The sequence below is a fragment of the Lytechinus variegatus genome, chromosome 8, assembly GCF_018143015.1.
Source record: "Lytechinus variegatus isolate NC3 chromosome 8, Lvar_3.0, whole genome shotgun sequence".
In the NCBI taxonomy this organism is placed as follows: domain Eukaryota; kingdom Metazoa; phylum Echinodermata; class Echinoidea; order Temnopleuroida; family Toxopneustidae; genus Lytechinus; species Lytechinus variegatus.
Window position 1 is genome coordinate 19,864,961 of NC_054747.1, and position 27,273 is coordinate 19,892,233.

Genomic DNA, 27,273 nt, shown 5'->3' on the forward strand with positions numbered 1-27,273 from the left:
GGAATTCGTTATCAATCAATCAATTCTCCGTAGCTAATTAGGCAACTACAAAAATCTTGATAGGTGTAAAAAAAATAGAGTTGTCATTTGACACTCATTCCTAGACTACCCTAGATCGGGTTCTACACGCATTTAATTTGTCATATTTTACATTGTCGATTGTTCATAAAAAGGTGATCACTGGATAATCATAAAAATGTATTATTAAAATTAGAATAATGCACTAGTTTCTAATTGCATATTTGGGGAAATTATATTAAAAAAACATCATATGAGCAGCATTAAATCATTTTAATCAGCAAACAATTTTCTTTTAGAACACCATTTATGACATTTATGGAACTACTATTTGTATTTCGCATGAAGCCATGTATCCTAGCGCCTTGAATATGATAGGTACACAAATAAGCAATGTTGCCTGCCTTTTTACTACCGCACGTCAATATGTCGTAAATAATAATGGTCTGGCAGTGGCATATTTTGGGGGCGAAGGGTAACAGTTAGAAATGTACAATTACATCACATTGTTACAAAGCCGTTAACTCACAATATGAACTAAGAAACATGTTAACCTCTTACGGAACTTTTCAAAACCAAAGACAAAAAATGGGACGCAATGTCTTAAAGCACCATTTATTTGAACATGTTAAATGAATGGAATAGGAAGCTCTTCTTTTTATTTTCCCCCGTACATGTATCTTTTAACTACCGGACTTTTCGCATCCACAACGGGGACATTAGACATGCGGTTCGTGCGCAAAATTGTTGTTGCTACTATGGCAACAGCGACGTGTCCCATTTGGGATGATTTTTTGCAACAGTCGAGAGCCCAAAAAAATTTAAAAAGTATGTGGTAGATGAATGTGTGAAAATCTTGAGAATTATCTTGTTTTCATTTCTTTTGGGATTTTCGACATCGTTAAAGCGTTAAGTGCACATTCACCTTATACAGATACAAGTTTCAATAGCTTCCTGTGAGCTCGTGTGTACATCAATATATTATTGAAAACCTGTGTTGACGAATGAACATAAATGCCGAGAAAGACCAATTTTCGATTGGGTATGATACCAATTGTAGATTTACAGACATACATGTATGGTACCAGATGCTAAAAAATGGTTTAGAACTAGTTCATATGTGTCCTTTTTTTTACCATATCTTGAATAATATAACTTATTCATGGCATGGCTCAATTGGGGCTCGCTCATTTCTCTCGCCAAAATTGCCCCTCTCGAGATTTCAATGGTACCTTAGTCATGTTAGTCGTGTGTTTGTAAACCCAGAATGGATCACACCACACTGTGGAATCGACTGAAGTGAAATAGCTCATCATCTACTCAAACATGTATTGATACAACAAACTGAAATAAAATCAAAGGTAAAAAAAATGCAGAGGGTATCAGCAGATCCTTTGTACGAGGTGTGTTGTACTGTCAGAGAATAGATCGTCTCTGGCATGTTCTGCAAGTTCATCAGCTAGAAATATAACTTCACATCAGCACTCAGTAGTCATGTCGACGGTTAAACACGAAATGTACCTCTTGTCATCGTATGTGCATCCCCACTGCTAGCATGGCTAGTAAGACCTTTACCCCAATGATCATATTGTTCCGAGCTTTTAGAAAGTTGTTCTGAATTGTTATCACTCGTATTATCCTCTGTTTTCTTCTTGGTATTGCCTACAAAAGAAGACAATGTTGTTTCATAAGGACAAGGAAATACAATTTGTATACAGTAGATATCGAACCAAACTATGTTTATTTCGTAAAGCAAATGTATGAAATACCAGTAACCCCTTTTATTGCGATATTTAGATATTTGAAACGAGCCGATGTCATACACGCATTGTTCAGTACGTGTTTATTGTATTAATTCTCAAATAATTTCATTTCTAATGCTCCCTATCAGGGTTTCACTTCTCATGGGTAAACATAACCTCATTATTATGATTATCATAACGCCATGCTATTGGCGAAAGGTGAAACGACTTTTAATGTCTGCATGATCAAATACATGGGAATACGTTGATTTTCTGCTAATAAAATTAAGATGAAAGAGCAAGAGTGAGGCATCATTAACATGCAACTGATGTGCACGTAACCCTTTTTTTCTGAAAAAAATAAAGTAAAATGAAATAAAATTGAATTTTCATTAAATGATTATAGGATTTTCATTTTATTTTTCAAAAGTTTGATGCTAAATGGGATAACTTTGGCCATATCAGAGAGTATTAGAAAATCGCGAAACCTGCAAACGACACTGTATGAAAGGCATCTAGCATAGATTCAAACACAAGAAATGATCAGGTAAAACCGGACGGGGCAACGGTACTATATTACCTTAGGGTTAGGGGGGCCATATGGGACAACACGACCCATACGAGCTCAACGTGACGTCATTTTTTTTTAAATCTACATTATTGTCAATACAAAGTTAGATGATCCGGGCCTCTCTTTCTGATAATTGCTGTTACTTCTTTCTTTCTTTCTTTTGCTTACGCTTGTCCCCATTCCCCTCTGTTTTGTTGTGATATTAAGCATTTGAAAGACCGTATTGGACGTATGGTAACAGCTCAACAGTTCACAGTAAGAAACAAAGTTTTGTTCAAAATCTTTATGAGGGTTGACTATTCCTCTACATTAGAAGTGTATTAAGCAATGATGATTAATCTGTAGTGAATTTCTACAAACTTTAGTCATTGATTGTCGTACGAATAGTAATAATAAGCGATAAGCATGGATGTAGAATAAAATGCATAATTGATGAACGAAAACAAAAGCGTAACTTTCCCAGCAATTTTGTGATCAATATGTGATATAGCCTATCTAGGGAGCCGGCGCATTGGACGTTTGTTACAGATTTTTATTTTATCTCAATCACCACCTTGAAATATCTTTGTAATGATAATTACAATTCGTCTTCAGAATAATCAGACCTTTCTCACGGAAAATTCGTACCGTAATTGGAATGAAACGTAACTGGAATTCATCCCCGGAGAATTCGTGATTAGTGTTCGTGATTCCAGTTTTGTTTTACAAGTACTAAAAAATCGTCATTAGAATTATTTTTCACTGAATTCACCAATCAAATAAGGATTTTTTTTATTCGTGTGAAAGAGCGGTATGAGGTAATATTTTGTAGCGGCACAGCTTTGCAAGACGGCCGGTGGCCGCCCACCGTCTTGCGCTGCCCACGTACAAAAAAAAGACGGGAGTCAAAGAATGACAAGTTCGATGAAGTTAAGTTGTGTATCAGGTTTTATTCTAAATCAAAGTCAAATTACATGCTGGATAATAATATATGTCGCATCTCTGGGCTGGACGACCGACGACAGACAAAAATTAAGCCGACATGGCCTACGGCGGCAAAACAAATCGGGAACGAAAAAACTGCCCCTTGTCAACTAAACACTCCCTTTTTATCCCCTTTCTGGGTCAAACACCGCGTGGCGAAAAAAGCCTTTCCCCAAGTCGACCCTATCACTTTTGGTGTAATGCGCGAAATTAATCCGCCTATAATGTAAGTATATAAAACGGAACTTAATTATTGTGTACTCCGATTCCAAATTCAAGTTCTTCGGCTTTCCATTATTCTTCCAACTTATGTAACTCTCTTTACCACTCCCCCAACTGCTCTCTCAGTCAATTAATCCTCTTTTGCGACTCTTGTCACTTCAGCCACTCCCACTCACAGCTCACTTCCACCAAGGAATTACCAGCACTCCTTGCTTCCACACCTGTTCACATTCTCTCTCTCTCTCTCTCTCTAATCACTGAAGAATGCAAGCGAGCCGAAGAACATGATTAAGAAGCAAAGTAGTAAATAACTGAAGTTCCAATGGACTTCTATTAGCCCTGAACGCCTAGCAACCCATTCAGTTTGCCCTCTTTCACTTCCACATTCCAATCGCTAGCCCGGCCCAGAAAAACTAGCAAACGAAATCAACACCTTTAAGGAATGTAAACAATGGAAGAAGGCGAACGAACTTCTTTACCCAAACAAACAAATCTCTATTTTCCATCCCACTATATTTAGCACGCCCGTCCGTGTGAATTGAAAACTATATTAAAGCAAATAATTAAAATATATTCGTCGAATTATTTTTTTCTCTCCCTCTCTCTTTTCGGGGAGGGGGGGGGGGGGGTTAAGTACCAAAAATAATTCGAGTACACATTACGAGCCTTTAGAGCAAAGTTGTATAGAGACATTCTTAAAACATTTTTAAACGGCGAGGAGGCTAGGTCAATATCCACGAAAATTTTATATTTTGCCGGGAATTATGCTCGGTTCCTAGTGTAATCTAGCTGTTTTACTCCCAAGAGTTATTTACAAATAATTCAGGTTGGATCATCACTACTTAATTGGAATGTGACAGCTAGGTCGCAAACGTCCGGAATTCATCCTGAATGAAACGACGGTCAAGCGAGCGTAGCGACGAAGAATGCATGATGAGTTTTATAGTCTCAGTATTATTGTCCGAAGACAGTATTGTAAATATTATAATCAAATGAAGCAAGCAATGACACTAAGTGTAATTTCGCTCTCAAATGTGTTCTTATCTGGTTTGAATTATAAAAAAAATCATCGAAATAAAAGTTATCGAAGCAGAAACAAAATTGGTATGTTTAAGCACATAATTTATGAAGTTTTTAGTCATGCAAATACAATAGATTATACTGCTGCATAGAGGAAAAATAATCAAAGGGATGGTCCAGGTTGGAAATATTTTTATCTTACTAAATATAATAAAACTCACAGAGCAACATGCTGAAAATTTGATCGAAATCGGATAACAAATAACAAAGTTATTGAATTTTAAAGATTTGCATTATTCCGGTGAAACACTTTTAGGCATGTCCTTATAAATATTCATTAGGTGGGTTAATGATGTCATATCTTTACTCGTTCTTTTGTACTTTATTATACGAAATTAGGTTTATTCTAAAAAAATTCTACCAAGAACTAAATCAATTGGATTAACAGCTGATTAATTGCATAAGTTATTTATTGCCGCAACTTATTTCATCATAATGGAGACATCAATTACACATGTATGAAAAAAAAATGAATTATTTATGATTTCCTGTAATAACATGATGCACATCATTTGTATAGCTCCATATATTCTGTCAAAGACATTCAAAGGCGCATTGGAGGAGCCAGCCAATCTGGGTCGCCTGCAAGGGCGCGCACACAGAACTGTGACTCGCAGGTCTCTCCTCCCGATATCTGGTTGAGGGAATGCAGATGGACCACTACATTGGGGTTTTTCCCTACTCTTATTCGAATAGTGCAGTAGGTTCTTAACGTGCAAAGGTGATTTTCCTTTACACGGGGCCTCCATTTAACGTCCTATCCGAGGGACGGAGTGTTTTCCACTGTAACATAGCCTGTATCTATGAAACAGGGGAGAGACGTTTACACACAACGCACTTGCTTCAGTCATCAGCCCGGGGTGGACTCGAACCCACGAACATAAGAAAAAAAAGTGAGGATGTGACATCATCAGTCCACCTAATGTATATTCATGACTATGTGCATATAACTGTTTTTTTAACAAATATTGCTTAACTTTAAAATTCAATAAGTTCGGTATTTGTTATCAGATTTTGATGAAGTTTTCAGCATTTTGCTCTAGGAATTTTATGACATTTATTTAGATATAAATATTTTCAGCTCGAACCATCCCTTTAAGCAGCAATGTATTAAATAAACGAATTTGATGAGTTATTTTGTTGTTGCAAAACGTATAAGAGTTAATTTCAAGTATGAGGTGTATTACCTTCAAAGGAAACGATAGACCATTCTGTTTTCAACTTTGTTCACGATGGACAGATGATACAAAGAAAATATAAGTTATTTAAATGTTTCCTTTTCGTACAATAGTTGAATATTTCAAATGCCAAACATTAACATATATATTAAATATCTGCTCGTCATTACACTACTCTCAAACAAAAGCAAGAACAAATTTGGTCATACTTTCCTGCAAATTTGGCTGGACGCCTTGCTTAAAGGCGAATGAAACCATTGGAAGAAGATAGCTTGTGTGAAAACAGAAAAATAAAAGAATCAGATCAACGAAAGTTTGAGAAAAATCGGACAAATAATGAGAAAGTTATGAGCGTTTGAATATTGCGATCACTAATGCTATGGAGATAGCAAATTGGAAATGCGACAAGGATGTGTGATGTCACTTGTGAACAACTCTCCCTATTACTTTCGTATATATTTCACTAGAATTGCCTCTTTTATCACATCTATCTATCAATCACGTGTTCTGTCTACATATGAGAGCATGTAATACATATTTTTTAAGAATACATCAGGGATAAAGAGTTTGTATCATCATAAGGAAAAACAAAAAGAAACAATTTGAGGGTATTTTATAGTCCACCAAAGGGAAAGTTGTTCATCAGTGACATCACACATCCTTGTCGCATTGCCAATGTGAGGATCTCCATAGCATTAGTGATTGCAATATTCAAATGCTCATAACTTTCTCACTATTTGTCCGATTTTTCTCAAACTTTCTTTATTCTTATTCTTTGATTTTTCTGTTTCTACACAAGCCTATTTGTTACAAAGGTTTCATTCCCCTTTAAAGGCAGAAAATCATAGATTGCAAAATAAATCATTGTAGTCAGGTGATCAAGCCGGAATGTCAACCTACAATACATCCAGAATCCCGTTTCGTAAAGACAATCTTCTAAAACAAACTAATATCAGCCAATCAGATTGAAGGATTTCAGTAGCGTTCAACTTTTTTCTGAAAATATGTTACTGTTACTCCCACTGAGCCAACATACTCGATGTAGTATGGACCTCATTCATGTGACGTCATGATATCATAGCCTCCCCCCCCCCATAGGCTATAGGAATGTGTGTTAAAGGAGTTGCGATTGATGTGATTAAATACAACTATGGAAAGCCAGCAACACCCACATCTAAAATGCATGTTTCTTCAAAATATTTCCTAGATATGATGTATATTACACAAAATCATCGTCTTCTTTATAACTTTATGTGTTCGCCTTTGTTCACAGAAGACATTTTGAAAATTCTTGGAGAAACAAAAAATGACAATGATAGATTTCCATAGAGTTATGATTGATTGAATCAATCGTACATGTAACTCTTTGTAAGACGGGGACCAGGACCCCATCTTTAATACAAAGAGTTACGATTGATCCAATCAATCTCAGGTGTATGGAAATCCTTCAATGTCATCATTTTTCTTCAGTAAATTTGTACATAGTCCTTTGAAAACAAAAAGCATACTGAAATGTCAAGAAAACCGTGAATGTATGAATACAATTTTTTTGGCTTGTCATAATTTTCCTCCGAAAAAATTTGCCCCCCCCCCTACTCCCTTTGGATAATCCTGGATCCGCCCCTGCCCTGTTTAGACTTGAGACTCAGTATATCTGAAGTTTAAATTTACACAGGTGAAGCATTTGAAGAGTTTAGTTGCAAGAGGGGTTAGGTCCCACTTTGTTAGGTTCTCCTGACCATTCCGAGTAAAAACATGTTTTTTATTCTCAATTATATTATTTTTAAAAGGCGTTAGGTCCACTCCAATATTTTTTTTATTCTCCCATATTGCAATATTCTTATGCGAAATTAAATCATGATGATACCCTACAATAAGAACATAAAATTGGGTATAAGAGAAATCTACCTGTCTTCATATCTTTTAAGATATTCAAAATAAGAAACTGTGTGGACCTACCCCTTTTGCATGTAAACTGAAATTCCGAGAAAAAACATGTTTTTTTATTCCAGTTATTGCAATATTATGAGAAACTAAGTTGCCATGATGTACTACCCTTTCATATGAACATAAAATTGGGTATAAAAGAAATATACCTGTCTTCATTTTTTTCTATATATTTTTGAAAAAATTATCATTGTGGACCTAACCCCTTTTGCAAAGAAACTGAAATAGATCCTATCTCTTTTGATCAAAAATTGATTTTTCTTTGCCACTTTCATTCACATTTTCATTTGAATTTAAATTTTTTTTCTGGTATCATCAGAGTGACTACAAATCTAGAGGTTTAGAGACAGAAAACAATGAAATTTATGAAATATGGACCTAAACCCTTTTGACAAATGAGTTCTTCAGAAGAGTTTAGTTGCAAAAGGGGTAAGGTCCACTCCCAAAAAATCATTTTTTTAATTTTCTCATATTACAATATTCTTATGCAAAACTGTGTTTTCATGATACCCTAGCATTAGAACATAAAATTTAGTATAAAAAAATCTACTTGTCTTCATATTTTTAAAGATATTCTTTTCCAAAAAAAAATTGTGTGGACCTAAACCCTTTTGCAACTAAACTGAAATAGACCTAACCCCTTTTGAAAAAAAAATGCCATTTTAGTTCATTTTTTAATAGGAATTTCAACTTTTCTTTGGTATCATGTTATAGAGCTACTATAAATCTATACATTAAGACATAAAAATCAAATTTGATGAAAAATGGACCTACCCCTTTTGCATATGAGCTCTTCATTATTTTTATGGATGAATTTATCATACGTGAATATAAAGAAAAAAAATGATCAATTCACTCACCTGTACCTGGGCCTTCCTTCGTAGATTTAAGATCATGAGTCATGTTATCATCATTCTTCTTGCTTACAACATCCTCTCCTTGACTTCCTGCTTTGGCAGTCTCCTTTTTTTCTTTCAATTCATCTAGAAAAAATTATTCAATTTAATTTCATTTAACCGTAATGTCGATGGGGACATCCCGATAGACCGCGGGTCCGATAGTCCGCGGGTCCGATAGACCGCGGTCCGATAGTCCGCGGGTCCGATAGACCGCGGGTCCGTTAGACCGCGGGTCCGATAGACCGCGGGTCCGATAGTCCGCAGTGCGTGTAAAATTATGATCAGATATATCAAATGTCATCGAGAGGTCCAAAGGTCAAATGATACGAGACCATGGGGTTCTATCAGGTGCGGATCCATGGGGGAGGGGCGAGGGGGAACTGCCTCACTCACCACCCCCCCCCCCCCCGCTCAAAAAAAAGAGGGGGAGAGGGGAAAATTAAGGAGAGAATAAAAAGAGAGAGGAAGATGGGAAAAGAAGATAATAGAAAAGAGAGTAAGAGGGGGTACGGAAAGACAAAGAAAAAGGGAGAAGAACAGGGGGGAAGAAGAGAAAAAAGAGAGGAGGGAAAAGGAAGAGAAGAAAAGAAAGCTAGGAGAAAGGAAAAGGAGGAAAAAGAAGAAGAAAAAAGAGAGGAAGGAAGAGAAGAATATTTAAATAGAGAGGAAGATGGGAAGAAAGATAAGAAAAAGGAGAAATAGAGGAAGAGGGGAAAAGAAGAGAATAAAAAGAGAGAGTGGAAGGGGGAGGGAGAGAAGAAAAAAAATAGAAAAAAGGGGAAAGGAAAGAAAAGAAAAAGAAAGAGGGATAAGTAATGGGGAAAGAGAAAAAGGAAGAAGAGGGAAAAGAAAGAAAAGAAAAGAAAGGAAAAGAAGAAGAAAAATAGGAAGAGAATAATATTAAAAAGAGAGAAAGATAGGAAGAAAGATAAGAAAAGGAGAGATGGAAATGAATGTCGAATGTCCCATTGGGGGATTTGAAATCTCATCTTTTAGGTTGGAATATCAAAAAAAATTCAATTTAATCGTTGAAATCGTATTCTCTTACACAAATAGTAACCAAACCAACACGTACTACATCTCGGTCTTCTAAATGTATTGATCCAATTTTTACAACAGTACCTGACCTACATATTTTATGTGATGTTGCTAAAATTGGGTTGAGCGACCATTATTTAATCTTTACTTTCATTAATTTTGATGTTCATGAATCGCAACATAAAACAGTCAGGTTTAGAGATTTTAAACAATTTGATGAATCTTCTTTTCTTAATGATATCAGTAAATGTGATGTTTTATGCAATTTTAATGGTAATGAATATGATAGTTCAATTATTAATGATCAGATATGGTTCAAATGGAAGGATGCATTTTTATCTATATGTAATCAACATGCTCCTATTAAAGAAGTACGGGTAAAGAATAGATATAATCCTTGGATGACTAATGATATTCTCGAACTTATATATCAACGTGATTACCTTAAAGACATGTCAGACAATAATGATGACTTTAAAGACGAATATCGTAAAGTCAGAAATAAAGTTCTCTCGTCTATTCGTGAAGCAAAAAAGAAATACTGTACTGAAATTTCATCTAAGTATCAAAATGACTCTAAAAAGCTTTGGAAAGAACTTAATATGGCTACTGGTAATATGAAATATTCAAACTCTGTTAATAATGACCTTAGTCCAGAAAACCTGAACGAACACTTTGCTAATGTTGGACGAAATATTATTAATTCTTTTAATCATTGCAAACTACCGAATTGGAAAAACCCAAAATGTATTCATACTTTTGATATGAAAATTATATCAGAGAGTGAGGTTTTGAGGCTTTTATCTAATCTCAGTTGCAATAGCAACTTAGACATTTTAGATTTTGATAGTAAACTTCTTAATATATCATCATCTCTCATACTTTCGTCGTTGACTGGTATTTTCAATTACTCTTTGAAAAATGGAATCGTATTTGATGACTGGAAGTATTCAAGAGTAACACCTATTTATAAAGGAAAGGGGTCAAAGGATTCATGTTCTAATTACAGACCGATTTCAGTTGTATGCCATCTTGCCAAAATCATGGAGAAATTAGTTCAGAAATGTCTTCATTCTTATTTAATTGACAATGATTTGATAACTTCTGATCAGTCTACTTTTTTAAAACATCACTCTACAGTAACTTGTCTCCATCGTGTTATAGATGACTGGTATGATTCACTTAATAATCACGAAATGGTAGGCGCTTGTTTTTTAGATATATCTAAATGTTTTGACACAATTAATCATGAAATGTTGTTATTTAAATTAGAAAAGTATGGAGTATCTGGTACAGAACTTATGTGGTTCAAAAGTTACTTAACAAACCGGAGCAATCAGTAAGATGTCATGGTAAACAGTCAAACCCTATTGATTTAACAGTTGGAATTCCACAGGGGGGAGTATTAGGCCCGGATTTATTTTTGATATTTATAAATGATATTGTACAATGCATTTCGACTGCTGTTTGTAATATTTTTGCTGATGATGTTATTGTGTATATTTCCGATTCTAAATTAAGTAATATTCAACGTGATTTACAGGTATGTTTACATGAAATTGATAAGTGGTATAATGACAATTGTTTAAAGATCAATATTACTAAAACAAATATTATGCTTATTTCAACTCGTTATTAAAAAAAAACAAAGGAAAATTGGATATAAAGCTTAATGGTGAGCCACTCAAACAAGTTAATTCTGTAAGATATTTAGGTGTTGAAGTTGATAGTAATCTCATATGGAATGTTCATGTCAAACATCTTTGTAGATCAATATCATTTAAGTTACATGCTTTAAGACATTTAAGTTCAACTCTTCAACCAGATTTACTTAATACTTTATATAAAACAACTATTCAGCCATGTATAGATTATGCTTGTTCCGTTTGGGGGTAATTGTTCATTGAAAAATAGGGAACTTATTATAAGACTGCAAAAGGCGAGCGGCACGTATTGTAATGAAAGAATATGATTTTTCTATTAGTTGTACAGATTTAATGAAGAAACTAAAATGGCAATCTTTTGATACAAGGAGGGATTATTTTTTATGTAATTTAGCTTACCAATGTATATATGGACTTGCCCCTATTAGACTCTGTAATGATATTGAACTATTTATTGATAGACATGGAATGTATACACGTAACGCTGATTCACTGAATGCTGTATTACCTAAGCCAAATATTGAAAGTTTCAAGCAATCCTTTAAATTTAGTGCAATAAAGACATGGAACTCCTTGCCAAATGAACTCCAGAATATTTCTAACCTCCTACATTTCAAGAGGTCGTACAAAAACAAGTATTTTTAAACTGATAGTAGACTGATTTTTTATCCATATTTTTATTGTATAGTTGATTGTATAGTTAATTCGGTATTATGTTGTTGCACTCCTTTCTTTCCCCTCACCCTCTCTCTCGCTCTCTCTCTCTACTTCTGCCATTTACTTAACCACACTATCTCTGTCTTACCTCTCTTTATCTTCCTGCTCTATTTTTTGTGCAACTTTTATTGTAAATTAAGCATACCCTGTATTTTAACTTAATTAAGTTTGTATGCATTTTTATTGTTGTTTGATATTTTTATGTAACAGGACCGTGTTGAAAAGCAGTGTATTTTATCTGAACATGTTATCCTGTATAAAGATGTTTTAATAAAATAAATAAAATAAAATAAATATGAATCGTCTTGATGACTAACTTTCCGACCAGTCCATAGTATTTAACATTTCTGCTCGCCCTTCACGCTCATGGTAATTATCTAGTTACATACGCGTCCTGTTCAAGTTCGCAAACATTTCCCAGAATGTTAAATTTTCAGGACAATATACATGAAATTTAATTTTTAGCTTGCATATGGCTTATGAGATAAACACGTTTATGTTGCTTATAAAGTAAATCTAGGAAATGACTGTTAGGACATGGGCGTTTGCCCCCCCCCCCCCCAACAAAAAAAAGAGAAAATCAAGGCTAAGAAAAAATAGAGAGAAAAGGAAAGGGATTAGGATGAAATATCCTATTATTTTCCAAATATTATGTCAAAATCTATCACAACCTTGTATTTTTGTAATAAAAGTGTCAAAATATTTGCTTGCTCGCTTCGCTCACCGCCAACTTCTTATTAATATTATGCGATACGCCATATCGAGCCCCCTCGAAATTGTTGGCTCATTACGGCACTTGGACAAATCAGCTTTGAGCGGCCGATCGGGGAAAATATGGGTGAAAAAATGGCCCCTCCCCCTATTGGCGGAAGCTGGGTCCGCCCCTGACTTAGGCTTTCAGGATAAAATACAGGAAAATTCTTTTTAAAAAATCAGATCTCGCTTCGCGTTCTCATTATTTATTTAGGCCTTGTGAGATACCTCAGTGTGTTTTTCAAGAATAAAATCTCAGATTTTCTTTAACGTCTACCCCCTCCCATTTCATTTATTTTTTTTATCTTGGTGCCCTCGGCCCCCCCTGCACCCATGCTGAATAAATACGCCACTGATGAGGATAATTAGTCGAGATTGCATATTTCCTAGAGGTACAATGATCATTGATAATATTGAAGGGTATACTAAAACAACAGTACAGAAACTACAGCTCCCGTTCACAATATTCTAGTAGGGCCTACTCTGGTGAGAAGTTAGACCAAATTGAAACCCCCCAAAATCAATCGTGCTTCGCGCTCCCTTTGATATTACATCATGGGCGGAAATCCGAGGGGGGACGTGTCCCACCTACTCAAAATAGTAGGGGGGACACAATATCAAATGTCCCCCTATTATTTTGGTCTTTGATAATCATAGAAATACATCATTCTAAATCGAAATAAAACATGTATTTTTGGACGAGATTTGGCGATGATAGCCTTTTTTTCCCGCCCTTTGTCCCCATAGGCGGATCCAGGGGGCCGAGCTCCCCCCCTCCCCTCTTGGCGGAGCAAAAAAGGAAAGAAAGAAGGAAATAAGGAGGAAAAAGAGAGGAGAAAAGGAAGAGAAGGACGACGAAGGCATAAAATAAGATAAGGGGAAGACTTGGAAAATAAAAAGAATCTTTCGTGCAACTATATAAAACTTTCGCTCGCGCTTCGCGCTCACATTGCCTATTAGGTGATTTACATATCTTGTTCAATATGGAGTTCGAATATGAAGTTTGGAAGTCAATATACAACACATATTTCACCTCGGAAATCGAACTTTCATTATTTTGTGTAATTTACAATTGGTTTTTAAAAAGTGCTCTGTAAAAATGTCAATCTTATGGTTTGAATGTTAACATTTGCTGCTTGCGCTACGCGCTCGCAAATTTTGATTTTTTTAGGTACCTATATTTTCGTGTAATCCATAAAGTTTTCAAAATATCCCTTTTACTGGTCTGATTGTTAAGGCGCATCAGCTAGCGTGCTGCACGCTCGCATTTTGATTGGCGAGTTATATAAATGTTTCAATATAGTTTATACAACAAACTACTTAAAATCCCCTTTTCATGACAGTTTATCAAAATTTATCGCTTTAATGGTTAAAAATATATTAACTGATGCATCCTATTCATAATCACAAAAGTGAAATGTCCAGTTTTTATGCCATGATATCAATTTGATAATTAAATTGTCCCTTTGTTTCATCTCGCGCTTAGCAAGATGAATAGGAAGATAGTCATCATTTTCATATGATGGCATGTCGTAAGGATGTCCCGGTCCTATGTCAAAACTCAAAGTAATAATAATATCAGCTCTTTTTTAAGTGCGATCCATATCCACCTTACAATTTTTCTACAAATAAATATAAAGCTGAAATTGACTCTTTTTTTCAGATCGGACTATCAAAGTTTCATGATTTTCATGATTAAAGTTGCATTTAGAATGCCTAGATTCTAGGTCTAAATATGAAATACGCTCGCGCATGTTTATTCAGATACCCAACCAGTGTACCCAACTTGTTCTCTAATTTAAATCATTATCTAGTGTCAGATCACAATATCAAAAATTTTCTGCTCGCGCTTTGTGCTCGCATTATTAATGTAGGAAGACGCCATATTACTCATCCTTTTGATGATTTACAAAACATGAACAGAGTGGCCCACTTTTAGGTCTAAATCTCGATTTTTTTATTCTGCTCGCGCTTCGCACTCGTATCAATCATTAAATTACATAGCTATCCTGTTCACGATTACAAAAACTGATTAAAATTTTCCATTCTTTCTTTAAAAAAGTAAAAAATATGTTCAGCTTGCGCTTCGCGTTCGCATTTTTTGATTGTTGAAATATGTGACGCCTTCATGCATGGCTAAGTCCAAGTAGTCCTTAACAGGTACCAGTTTAAAACGTATAATTTTTTTGCTCGCGCTTTGCGCTCGCATTATTAATACTCATTTTTAAGGATTTACAAATCATGAATAGAGTGTCTCGTTCAGTAAATATTATAGGATTAAATCTAGAAATTTTCCGCTCGCGCTTCGCGCTTGCTTTAATTGTTTACTCATATACCTATTCTGCTTGAGTTAAAAAAAAGTGCTTAGAATTTCCTTTCTTTGGGTGATAATTTCAAAAAGATTCAGCTCGCGCTTCGCGCTCGCATTATTTGATTGTAAAATGCTATTTTAACAGGTATCTTTTTCATCAGTTCATTTCCCCTCGCGCTTTGCGTTCGTAGTAATTATTAAGTTGCATACATGTCTTTTTCAGGATAACAAACATTGCCCAGAATCAGTTCAAATTTTAGGAAAAAATGCATAAAATTTCCCCCAAAATTAGCTCGCGCTTCGTGCTCGCATCATATAAATGAGGATTATGATATTATGTATTAATTTATAATAAAGCCAAGAAGTGACTAATGAGGACTACCCCTTCAAAGTCGACTTTAAATTATTATTTTCATAATTATCTGGGGTAATTGTCTGGAGAGTAAATTTCCGGGGGGGGGGGTAACAGTCCCCGGCGGTAAAAAAATATGGGGATAATATTTTCCTTGAAGTAGTTGTCAGGGGCTGATTGCCCTAATTGGGTTATTGTTATAGAACCCAGGCGCGGATCCAGGATTTCAAGGGGAGGGAGGGAGAGCAAATTTTACCTGATGTTTGGCGCCCATGTGTACTTTTCGAAAAATGGCGCCCACTCCCTCCCGGCCAGGCTAACTTAAATTATCTTATAATCACATTAAAAAAATAAAGACCACTTTTTAATGTGTTCTTGAAAAAAAATCCATAAATACATAAATACCAAAGGTAGGGGGGACACAGGGGCGGTTCCAGCCTTCGCCAATAGGGGAGGGGGGGTGGGGCGGAAATTTGTTTCAGCCATATTTTCCCCGATCGGCAGCTCGAAGATAATTTATCTGTGATCGGTCGATGTCACTATCCTTAATGTGTAGTCCAAGCTTGTCTTTGCAGAAATTCTTTAGAACCTCTTCCGTATTTTCGCCTTCTTTTTCCTCGATTCCATGAAATACTAAACAGTTCCTCCTCGAATATTGTTCAGCATCGTCTTGTTGATTTTCGAGGTCAATAATTTTATTTTCTAGGTCTTTAATCTTTTTTTCTTTCTCTTTTAGATCAAATCCATAAGATTTTTTTAGTGCTTCGGCAACCTTTGTAGTAACAGTATCAATTAATTCGTCGATAATAATTTGCTTTACCTTTACAGTCAGATTGTCAAGCAAATTGTTGTTTCCTTCCAGTGCCTTGCGGACTTCTTCTCAAACATTTACAGACATTTCTTCGGCCTTCATCGTAGATCTCGTAGGCATACTTTGATAGTTCAAAATATGGCAGAAAAGTTAATGATGATATGGCACACATCCAAATATTCCCGTAATTAGAAACAAATTCAAGGAGACTCCTCTCGGTAGTTAGTTGATTCAGCAATAGAAATCAAATTCCAGAGTATGTTCGTGGAATATGCATGGAATATGTATCAATGTATTCCCATGTAGAGTTATATGCTGCTTCGCTTCAGTGTCGGAGCTAACGAAAAACACGTCCGCACCTCATGAAGTTTGATTGATTACACGTCTGACAAAACTCAAATACACACACACACACATAAGATATTTTAATGATTATCAAGAATAAATAAGTTGAACTGAATTGAAAACAGATATATCTGCAATGTAATTTAGGGCGTTACTGGCTTGCCATAGGTGGAATGATTGGTCGAATCAATCACAATTTTTTGTAAGAAGGGGCCAGCAAAGGAGTCAGCTAGAAATATTGCATTTGTACACATTCTGTAATCTCAATTCAGGTCTGATTACGAATATAGAAAATCAGTTTATATGCTATCATTTTCCGTTAATGTAGGCCAGCATAGGAATCAATAAATTGTCCCTGAATAATATAAGAGAAAATTTCAATTAATTCATTCATGTACATGTATACCTGGATCTGCCTGTGTAACATCACGACTCATGCTATCTTCATTCTTCTTATCTCCAGCCTCGTCTCCTGGAGTTTGTTTGATCGCCTCCTTTCCTTTCCATCCACCTACAAAGATAAGAATATTAGACTTCAACCAAAAATATATTGATAAAGCCTCAAAATAATCGTCGTCGTGTCATTAGAAAATGACCGTTTTGATTTTGATTTTAAAATTTATCTTTCCATGTTTTGTTTTGTTTTTTTCTGCGTCTGTTACTAAAGTATTTTCCAAAAAACATATAATGTAAATAAAATATTACCATCCAATAGCACAGTTTATGTACTGTACATACTTCGGTACAGCTAGTATTATTAGGATTTAACGTCTACTGGAATCAAGATGATTTATGTCTAAAGAGTTACTAAAGGGTGAAAAAAATAATTTGATTTGATAACGGACATTCAAACAACGTAAATCGGGCTAGGAATATCGAGGTTGTGACGTTTTAAAGCTTTGCAATCTTTCAGTGAAATAATGAATATTCAATGAGCAATTTGATGATGTCATATCCCAATTTGTTCTTTTCTATTTTATTCTGTGAAATTGTATTTATTCAATTATCATCCTCCGAGAATTGAAAAGATTGGATAGGCATTTGATGCATTAGATATTATAATTATGTTATTCATTGCTTCAACTCACTTCATAAGAAGGAAGACATTTAATTCAAACATGTATGAAAATTTCATGTAATACCATAAAAGGTAAAGTAGAAACTTGACACTATCAGCCCATCTACGAATAATCATGATGACCTGCATATAACTGTTTTCTTTTTCACAAAATATCGCTTAACTTCAAGAATTTCCTGGGGTGATATCAGATTGTGGTAGAATTTTTGGGTATTTTGCTCAGTGAATTTTACTCTATTTATTGAAACATAATTATTTCTAGCATGGAGTACCCCTTTCAAATGCAATGGGGTAACCTTCATGGACAACTGAAACGGGGGTTGGGCTGCAGAGCGCTTCAGCCCCCTAACCTTCCACGTAATTAGTAAACATTAAAAACCGTAAGAAATTATCACCAAGTAGTGATTTATAAATGTTCATCTCGCACCCCCTTATATCTTTTAAAACCATTCCATGGTCCCTGACATTCAATTAAAGGACGGGTCCACCCCAACCAAAACCTATTTGAATAAAGAGAGAAAATCCAACAAGCATAACACTGAAAATTTCATCAAAATCGGTTGTAAAATAAGAAAGTTATGACATTTTAAATTTTCGCTTAATTTCACAAAACAGTTATATGCACATCCTGGTCGGTATGCAAATGAAGAGACTGATGTCATCCACTCGCTATTTCTTTTTGTATTTTGTTATGTGAAATATGAAATATTTTAATTTTCTCCCCCTTGCTCAGTGAAACAACGATCAATTCCTTCCTGATCACGTGAAATTAGCATTGTTTACTATTATATGATTCAGTCAAGTTGGTCCGTATTTTCGAATTTGTAAGAAATGAAATATTGTGTAATTCAAACAATAAAAACCAAAAGAAATAGTGAGTGATGGACATCATCGACTGACTCATTTGCATGTCACTGAGTTGTACATATCACTGTTTTGTGAAAAATAAGCAAAATCTTTAAAATGCCATAACTTTCTTATTTGACATCCAATTTCGATGACATTTTCAGCGTTGCGCTAGTCTGATTTTTCTCTATTGATTCAAATCAACATTTTCTTGGATGGACTTGACCTTTAGGATTCCATAAGATGATTTCATACTTACCTGCCATTATCTCATGAGCAAATGGATAGAATCCTGCTTTGAGAAGTTCGTTGCTCAATGTTATTGGACTTTTTTCAAGAAACCCGAAAAACCTTTTTTCAGTCACCCAGGCGGTTATAACATCACAAGGGGTTAGATCTTTTTTCATCTCCTTGCCAAGAACTCTAGTCAGTACATCCGTTTCTCCCTCTGGAATGGTTCTTGCTAGCATTTTTGATACTCGGCTGTTTATGATGTTGTTCCGGAACTTTCCTGACAAAGAAGAATGAGGATAGTGGTTTAAAAAATGCCTATATTACGAGTGATTGAGTGAGTTATTAATTCATTCCTTTTTTTTATTTCGAGTAATTATTGCATTAACGGACCGTTTAATTCGTTAACTGAATACATTGATTTCGTTACAAGGACAATGGAATAAATGGCTAATGTCAACATGTATAATACAAGTCCTATATTTAATCATATTTTATTCATTTTGTAGTTTAAACCGGTATTAAAAACAGTAAAAATTGACGATATTCGAAGTATAATTCAACCGAATATTATATTTGAAGGAAATGGTAAGGGAGTGAAAAGAAAAGAACTTGTAGGTAGGGCTCGCTATGAGAAAGGAGATATCACATCTAAGAGGTGATATCTCCTTGCTATAAGTAACAAACAAGAAATATTCAACAAAGTAAAGTAGTAAGAGTATGAACAAATATGTCAAATGTGAAAATACAAATCCACTAAAATGCCTTGGAATAAGGACGAATACGTTAGAAATAAAGAAATATTTATAGTAAAAGACAGAAAGAAATACATAGTGAGAAATATGGTTTATATGAAAGAGCATTGTTCGTTCTTTCCTGAATCAAGGATGAAAGAACGCATTTCCAGTAAACACTGATTTCACAAGAAGGTCTGTAAAACTAAAATATATGGTCCCAATATCATCCACGATATCATCTAGATCTATTAATGTATATTGAACTGAACTTGGTCAAATCATGAAAGCAAAGCCGGAGAAAAGGCACTGTAAATCGCCAAAAACAGATAAGCAACATCGCTCGAATCTTGTGCTTATTTTCCAAATTTACAAGCTTACTTTTTCATAATTTTCTTATTTGATTTCTGTACGAATTCACTTTGAAATCGTTACAAGTGGCATTCATCTGTAGGGCAATCTAATCATAACAGTAATGCCTATGACATGAGTCAAACTTTACTATCAATGTATAACTAAGTTCTCTCATGTATAACTAAGTTCTCGCAGGGAACACAATCGTTAATATCTCAATTAAGAATCAAGCAAATATGACCTAAGGCAAAAACCCATAATCATGATTTTGATTCTCTGTTACCTGAGATAATACCGAGTGCAAGCTCCTTCTCGCCAAGATTGTGCAGAGTATCAGCCAAAACCATGCGATGGTTGAATGATGAAGGCCGTACAATGTTTCTCCATCTTTGAAGTACATATTGACAGCTCTCTTTTGTTCCATCAAGATCCAATGGCGTGGTATCATCAGAAACACCGAGCTCTTTCGCCAATTTTGTGGGATCGATTCGCTTCTCCTCTATTTCTGCTTCATCCGCTATGCTGATTTCAAATCCTGTTAATAAATGCAATTGTCAATTTACTGTCAGCGGCAGATTTTCTGCTTCATCCGCTATGCTGATTTCAAATCCTGTTAATAAATGCAATTGTCAATTTACTGTCAGCGGCAGATTTCGCAAGTGATATCTTGGGGTAACATCATTGTAGATGGATCTGTAAGAAGACTGTTCTTTGCGATTTATCTGTACACAACAAAAAAGTAAGGTTTCGAAGGTGGATTTTACACTCATTACGCAACTCCTGGAGAAAAATAAGATTGATCGATTGAGTCACGCATGAGTAATTAAAGATTGAACTAAAAATGACAATTTTTGAAAGTCACAAGAGTCGTTTTTCAGATTGTGCAAATACAAAGTAGGGGAAAGTTGTTTTTAGGTGATTTTTATGTTGTTATACTGTTTTTAATATCCATCATTTAGCCACTCCACACACAATTTTGATATCGTATGTTCATGGTTGAGTGAGCACAATGTATTGCGAGGGCCGTGGAAGCGGCGGGGGGGGGGGAGCTGCAGCTCCCCCCTGTTACACCCACAAATGTAATAATCGCCTACAAATGTAATTTCGCCCACAAATGTAATAATGCACTTTACCCACAAATGTAATAATTTTTGATCGCCCACAAATGTAATAATGGCTTTACCCACAAATGTAATAAATTTGAAGTGATTTTTTGACGAATCCGTTCTAAACTAAAATCCTATAGGAATTCATTCATATAGCACAAAAGTGCAAAGTCTTTCTTGGGGATAAGTCCAAATTTTTTTTTCTCCAGACCCGATTAATTAAAAAATTATTATTAAGTCCAAAGTCTTTTTTCTAGACCCGGTTGTTTCAAAAACTAGTATATAAGTACAAAGTCTTTTTTCCAGACCCATTTTTTTTTTAGTTGTTATTTGAGTCCAAAGTCTTTCTTCCAGACCCGGTTAATTAAAAAATTACAATATCAGTCCAAAGTCTTTTTCCAGACCTGGTTGTTTCAAAAATCATTATATAAGTCCAAAGTCTTTCTTCCAGACCCGGTTAATTCAAAAATTACAATATCAGTCCAAAGTCTTTTTTCCAGACCCAGTTAATGAAAAATGTAATAATGCACTTTACCCACAAATGTAATAATTTTTGATCGCCCACAAATGTAATAATGGCTTTACCCACAAATGTAATAAATTTGAAGGGATTTTTTGACGAATCCGTTCTAAACTAAAATCCTATAGGGATTCATTCATATAGCACAAAAGTGCAAAGTCTTTCTTGTGGATAAGTCCAAATTTTTTTTCTCCAGACCCGATTAATTAAGAAATTATTATTAAGTCCAAAGTCTTTTTTCTACACCCGGTTGTTTAAAAAACTAGTATATAAGTCCAAAGTCTTTTTTCCAGACCCAGTTTTTTTTAGTTGTTATTTGAGTCCAAAGTCTTTCTTCCAGACCCGGTTAATTTTAAAATTACAATATCAGTCCAAAGTCTTTTTTCCAGACCTGGTTGTTTCAAAAATCATTATATAAGTCCAAAGTCTTTCTTCCAGACCCAGTTAATGAAAAAATATTATATAAGTCCAGTCTTTTTTCCAGACCTGTTTATTTAAACAATTATAACATAGGTCCAAACTAACATACGATAATGATATTCTAGTTGAATAAAAATGAGAATCGAGCATAGTCTTGTCTCCAGACCCAGTTATTTAAAACTGGTGGAATCAGGCAAAAAGAAACCCAACCCTCTTATTAATGTTTCATAACATGGAAATATAGCATAGTCTTTCATCCAGACCCAGATCTTTCAAATGACACATGATGAATAATAATTATAAATTAGTAATAATAAAAAAAAGAAAAGCAAACAAAGACCCACGATCCTATTTATGTTGAGTAACATGGAAATATAGCGTGGTCTTTCCTCCAGACCCAGTTATAAAAATCATAAAAAACACAACAACAAAACAAAGACCCTGTAATCTTATCAACATTGAATAGCAAGGAAATATGGTCTTTCTCCAGACCCAATTATTTCAAAATAACAAAAATATTTTAAAAGAGAACAACACAATCTAAAACCCAACTATCCTTCAAACTAATAACCTTCAATAAATAAAAGTTTAGAGAGTTTTCTTTATTCCAGACCTTGTCATTTTCAAATATAAGATAAATGAAATCTTCATAACTAAGACTCAATCTTATTCTCGTGCCTGTTCAACATGAATAAGATGATTGTGGGAGTATTTCATCAACATTTATGTCCGACCTTGATGTTGATTGGCTAAGATGCAGTGCTTCCATGGTTAGTGTCGGATTAAACGTCAGACAACTCCTTTCATGAAATGCTCCCCGGGCTCTAAGTTTTGATGGTTTTTATAAATTATAAATTTCTTTGCCTGGAAGAAAAAGTGAATGTTTAAATACATTATATATTACAGGATCTTAGGCTGGAAGAGGGTTTTAATTTTAAATGTTTGTTTTGTTGTTCTGTTTTTTTTTTTAATAAGCTGGTCTGGTCAAATTAAGTATGCGTTATCACGAAGGTTTTATAGTTTTGGAAGATGTTGGGGTCTAAGCTTTAAGATTAATGTTTCGCTTAATTTGTATTTTTAAGAGAACTGGGTGAAGGATAAAGACATTACTCTAAGCCCAAGCATTTATACTGGGTTTAATTTTGAAGATTGGTCTTAGCTGTGATTTTTTTTCAATATTTGTTTATCTTTTAAATAACCGGGTCTTGAAGAAAGACTAAGCATAATACTCGTCTTATTCCACAAGAATAAGAATATGACAAAGTCTTATGTTTTTAAGATTGTTTAAATCATTTTTAAATGACTGGGTCTGGAATAAAGACAACACTCTAAACATGTGCTTTTCTACATGCATGGTCTTAATTTGGAGGATTGTTGGTTCTTAGATTCGTTGTTGGGGGTTGGGTTTTATTGATTTTTTATTCTTGAAATAATTGTGTCTCGAGGAAAGTCGATCTTCGACAATTGGTCTTCGTGTTATTCCACAGTAATCAGATTATTGGGTCTTCGTTTTAGAATATTTGTAAAAACTATTTCATTTTTTTCAAATAATAACCAAGTCTGGAGGAAGGATGTTTGCTTTACCCATGCATTATTGCAATGTTTTGTTGGGGTCTTAGTATTATTAAAAAAAATGGGTGTGGGGTAAAGACATATTTCTTTACTGGGTGTAACTTTGGAAGATTGGTCTTAGATTTGAAGTTTTGTAAATTCATTAAATAGCCGGGTCTGGAGAAAAGAGTACGTTTTAAAACTCGCGTTATTCCACAAGAATAAGAATATGATAGGGTCTTATGTTAGAAGATTTTTTTTGCGTATTTGTTTTAATGATTAGGTCTGGACTAAAGACAACGCTCTAAACTTCTTTTTAAAACATTTCTTAGGTTGAAGGATTGTTTGGTCTTAGATTTTGATTTTTTTTATTATTACTATTAGCGTAATTTTGAAAAATAAAATCGGGCTGAAAGACTACGCTACATGTATATGTCTTAGTTTGGACTTATATTATAATTTCTGAAATAACCTGGTCTGGAAAAAGACTTTTGACTTATATCATAATTTTTAAACAACCGGGTCTGGAAAAAAGACTTTGGACTTATATAATAGTTTTTGAAACAAACTGGTCTGGAAAAAGACTTGGACCCATCTCCAACAAAGACTTTGCACTTTGTGCTATATGAACGCATTACTATAGGATTTTAGTTTAGAAAGGATTCGCCAAAAATCCCTTCAAATTTATTACATTTGTGGGTAAAGTCATTATTACATTTGTGGTTGATCAAAAATTATTACATTTGTGGGTAAAGTGCATTATTACATTTGTGGGTGAAATTATTACACTTGTGGGTAAAGTGTTATTACATTTGTGGGTGCAACACCCCCCCCCCCCCCCCACTGTTTTCCAAAACCATTTAGAAAAATGTAAAAATGACCATACGATTGTGATTTTTTGCATGTACAGCCCCCCCCCCCCCCACTTTGAAAACCGCTCCGAGGCCCCTGTACTGTGACGTATCATAGGGGTTTATGGTAGTATCCTCTATATCTTGTTGGATCATGTTAAAGTTTGAAAATGTTAATGGCGCCCCCAATTATAGACCCCTCCCCCATTCGGATATTCTGGATCCACCACTGCTTTGTCCGTAAATTAAACTGATCATGAGAAATAGTTAGGAAAATAATACATTTATCATGTTTATGCAGTATAAAGAGTATTCATTGCTAAGTTTTCGAATGTGCTCGCTCAACCATGAAAATGTTTAAAGTTGGGAAAGTGTGTGGTGATACAAATGATGGATGATACACTTTTGAAACCGTATTTTCCCTCAATATTCACTATATTACCCTTTAAAATGAGTCTGTGTCGTTGAAAATACGCATTTTTCCACTTTGATGCGTGTTCACTCATTCATAAAAGAACAAATCGATTTTTTGCACAGAATTCTGTCCATATATTGATAAACATTACTGCCAAATGACATTGCTTACAACAGCCTTGAAAAAAAGTTGCACCATACTGAAAAAGGGGTTACTTATTCTCAAACACATGCGCCCATAATGTACACAAGTCTATGAGAGAGGAAGTCAAAATTTTAACAAATATGAAATGAAGGGTTTGTTTCAAGGACTGTTTTTGTTACTTCTGCCAACAGTTATTTCAGGAAACTTCGCACATGGAGTCAGAGTAAAACTATCCAAAAGGCGCGGACACCAAAAATAACCATTCAATACGGCAGAGTGGGGCCTAGGCCTTAAACTTTCTTCTCATTTGCATAATTTTCTAATATTGTGTGCTCATTGATGCATTAAACATCGGGATTTTCATAAAAATCAAATCAAATGAACTAAGCAAGGGGGTTTGTGAGAGATATCCATAGTTACAAATTGCATTTTTTTTTCAACATTAAAAAAACATAATCACATTTCACATGTTCATTCAAGCGTGAATGTTTAATTTAACATCTTTAAATCATTGGATCATGTTATTGGTCATGAACATAACTAAAAAAAAGTTGAGAAAAGATCATTTTCTGTTACCAAAATGAAGTAATAATTGCCTATGATATTTGAAAATCGTATATTTGGTTTTCTATAAATGTTCATTAAACCGTGAAACGATATTGTTGAAGATCCTCCTAAAAATAACTATTATCATATTTTAACATTTTTATTGATAGAAATGTGAAAAAATCCAATTATAGCAAATTTGGACTTGTGTTTATTCAACCGTGAAAATTATCAAAAAAGTTGTATGGTCTTTTAAAAAGTACCTTTTACAAGCCTTCTGACTATTCTTCTTGATAAGATTGTTGAATTAGTTCCAATTAAATGGAATCAAAGTCATGATATTTGGCTTGTGACTTTTGAAAAGGGAAATGTTTGCCTTCTTACGGTGCTCACTGAAGCATGACGTAAAATACGTCCATAACATCTCCTCAGACGGTAGCTTATAAAATTACTTACATGTACACACTCATATAAAAATATATTAAAAAGTCGCATTGGTTCGGAGATTATTGATGCTTGTTTAAGGGGGGGGGGGACTTACTTTTTTGTTGTGTATAAATAGAAAAGCGTGAAATTAATGTTTTCCCAAAATATTTCATGAAAGGGAGGCAGGTTATAAGTATTTTTTTTTGTTTGTTTTGGTTAGTGAAAAAGTTACTTGTTTTCTTATTCAAATAAATGGTGCAGATGATTAGCTAAATCTAACCGAACTAAAAGTTTTTGGGCGGGGGGTCGAACGATCTTAGTGTTGAAAATTTAATCGGTAGTAAAACGAGGAGAAAGTGTGAGAGGGGGAGACATTCAATCATAAAGAATGGGTTGGAAAGATAGTGATTGACTGTGTGTGCCGGTACGGAGGTGTTTCTTGATACAACTCATTACAAAGATTCTTGTAATTTCATTGGTTGTAAGGCATTCAATATTTGATCCATTTTGTGCTGCATGCAAATTTTACTTTCCAATGCACAGCGACCGTGCATTTTTTGGTTACACTTCGTATTTCCGAAGCTTCGTAATTCCGAAGGTTCTTTATTCCGAAGGTTCGTAATTCCGGAACACGTAAATTGCCTATACCTCGATGTTCGTTAATCCGAAAACGAAAAAGGGTTCGTTAATCCGAACATTTGTGGCGTAATTCCGACGATTCGTTATTCCGAAGGTTCGATAATCCGAAAACGAAATAAGGTTCGTTGCTCCGAAGGTTCGTTAATCCGAAAACGAAATAAAGTTCGTTGTTCCGAAGGTTCGTTAATCCGAAAACGAAATAAGGTTCGTTTTTCTTTGTTTGTCTGTATTCGGGCCGATCGGCTACTGTATCTACACCTTACCTGTAGGAGACATCGCTCGTCATCATAATGTCTTCTACCATACTTATGCTGATGACATACAGCTTTACGTAACATTTGATCCTAAGGTTTGCAGTGTAGATGAGGCAAAGAAGACTCTTTTTGCTTGTGTCACAGACATCTGTAGTTGGATGACTCATAACAGACTTAAACTCAATGAAGGAAAGACTGAATTTCTTGTCATAGGTTCAAGTCATAACCTTCGTTCCCTTAGTGATGTTAGCCTTGGTATTGGTTCTGCTACTATTGTATCATCCAAATCTGTTAGAAACCTTGGTGCTTACTTTGATTGTAATATGAATATGTTAGAACAAGTTAATCAATTATGTAAATCTGTCAGATTCCATCTGAGAAACATATCGCAGATAAGAAAGTACATAACTGAAAAAACCTGCCACAGTGCTGTTCGTTGTCATATTTTGTCCAGATTAGATTACTGTAACAGCCTATTAACATCTGTTCCCCAAGTGTATTTGAAGCGCCTACAAAGTTTACAAAACTGGGCAGCCCGTATTATCTT

At 34.8% G+C, this 27,273-nt stretch overlaps 1 protein-coding gene across 1 annotated transcript; it reads right to left on the reverse strand.

Annotated features, from left to right (window-relative positions):
• Nucleotides 1-260: 260 nt before the first annotated feature.
• Nucleotides 261-26,748, reverse strand: LOC121419545. The gene is made up of 6 exons (XM_041614001.1): nt 26,736-26,748; nt 20,138-20,389; nt 18,795-19,046; nt 17,018-17,122; nt 8,582-8,704; nt 261-1,680 (listed from the first exon to the last, which is right to left on the reverse strand). Exons 1-6 carry the CDS (start codon nt 26,746-26,748, stop codon nt 1,523-1,525), a joined length of 903 nt encoding a protein of 300 aa, XP_041469935.1. The 3' UTR covers nt 261-1,522.
• Between the last annotated feature and the right edge of the window lie 525 nt (nt 26,749-27,273).

Coding starts and splice junctions, on each gene's coding strand:
- LOC121419545 (XM_041614001.1), bottom strand. Junction 8,705..17,017: donor TGTTACACAGGCAGATCCAG/GTATACATGTAC, acceptor AATTTTTTCTAG/ATGAATTGAAAGAAAAAAAG. Junction 1,681..8,581: donor GAAGGAAGGCCCAGGTACAG/GTGAGTGAATTG, acceptor CTTCTTTTGTAG/GCAATACCAAGAAGAAAACA.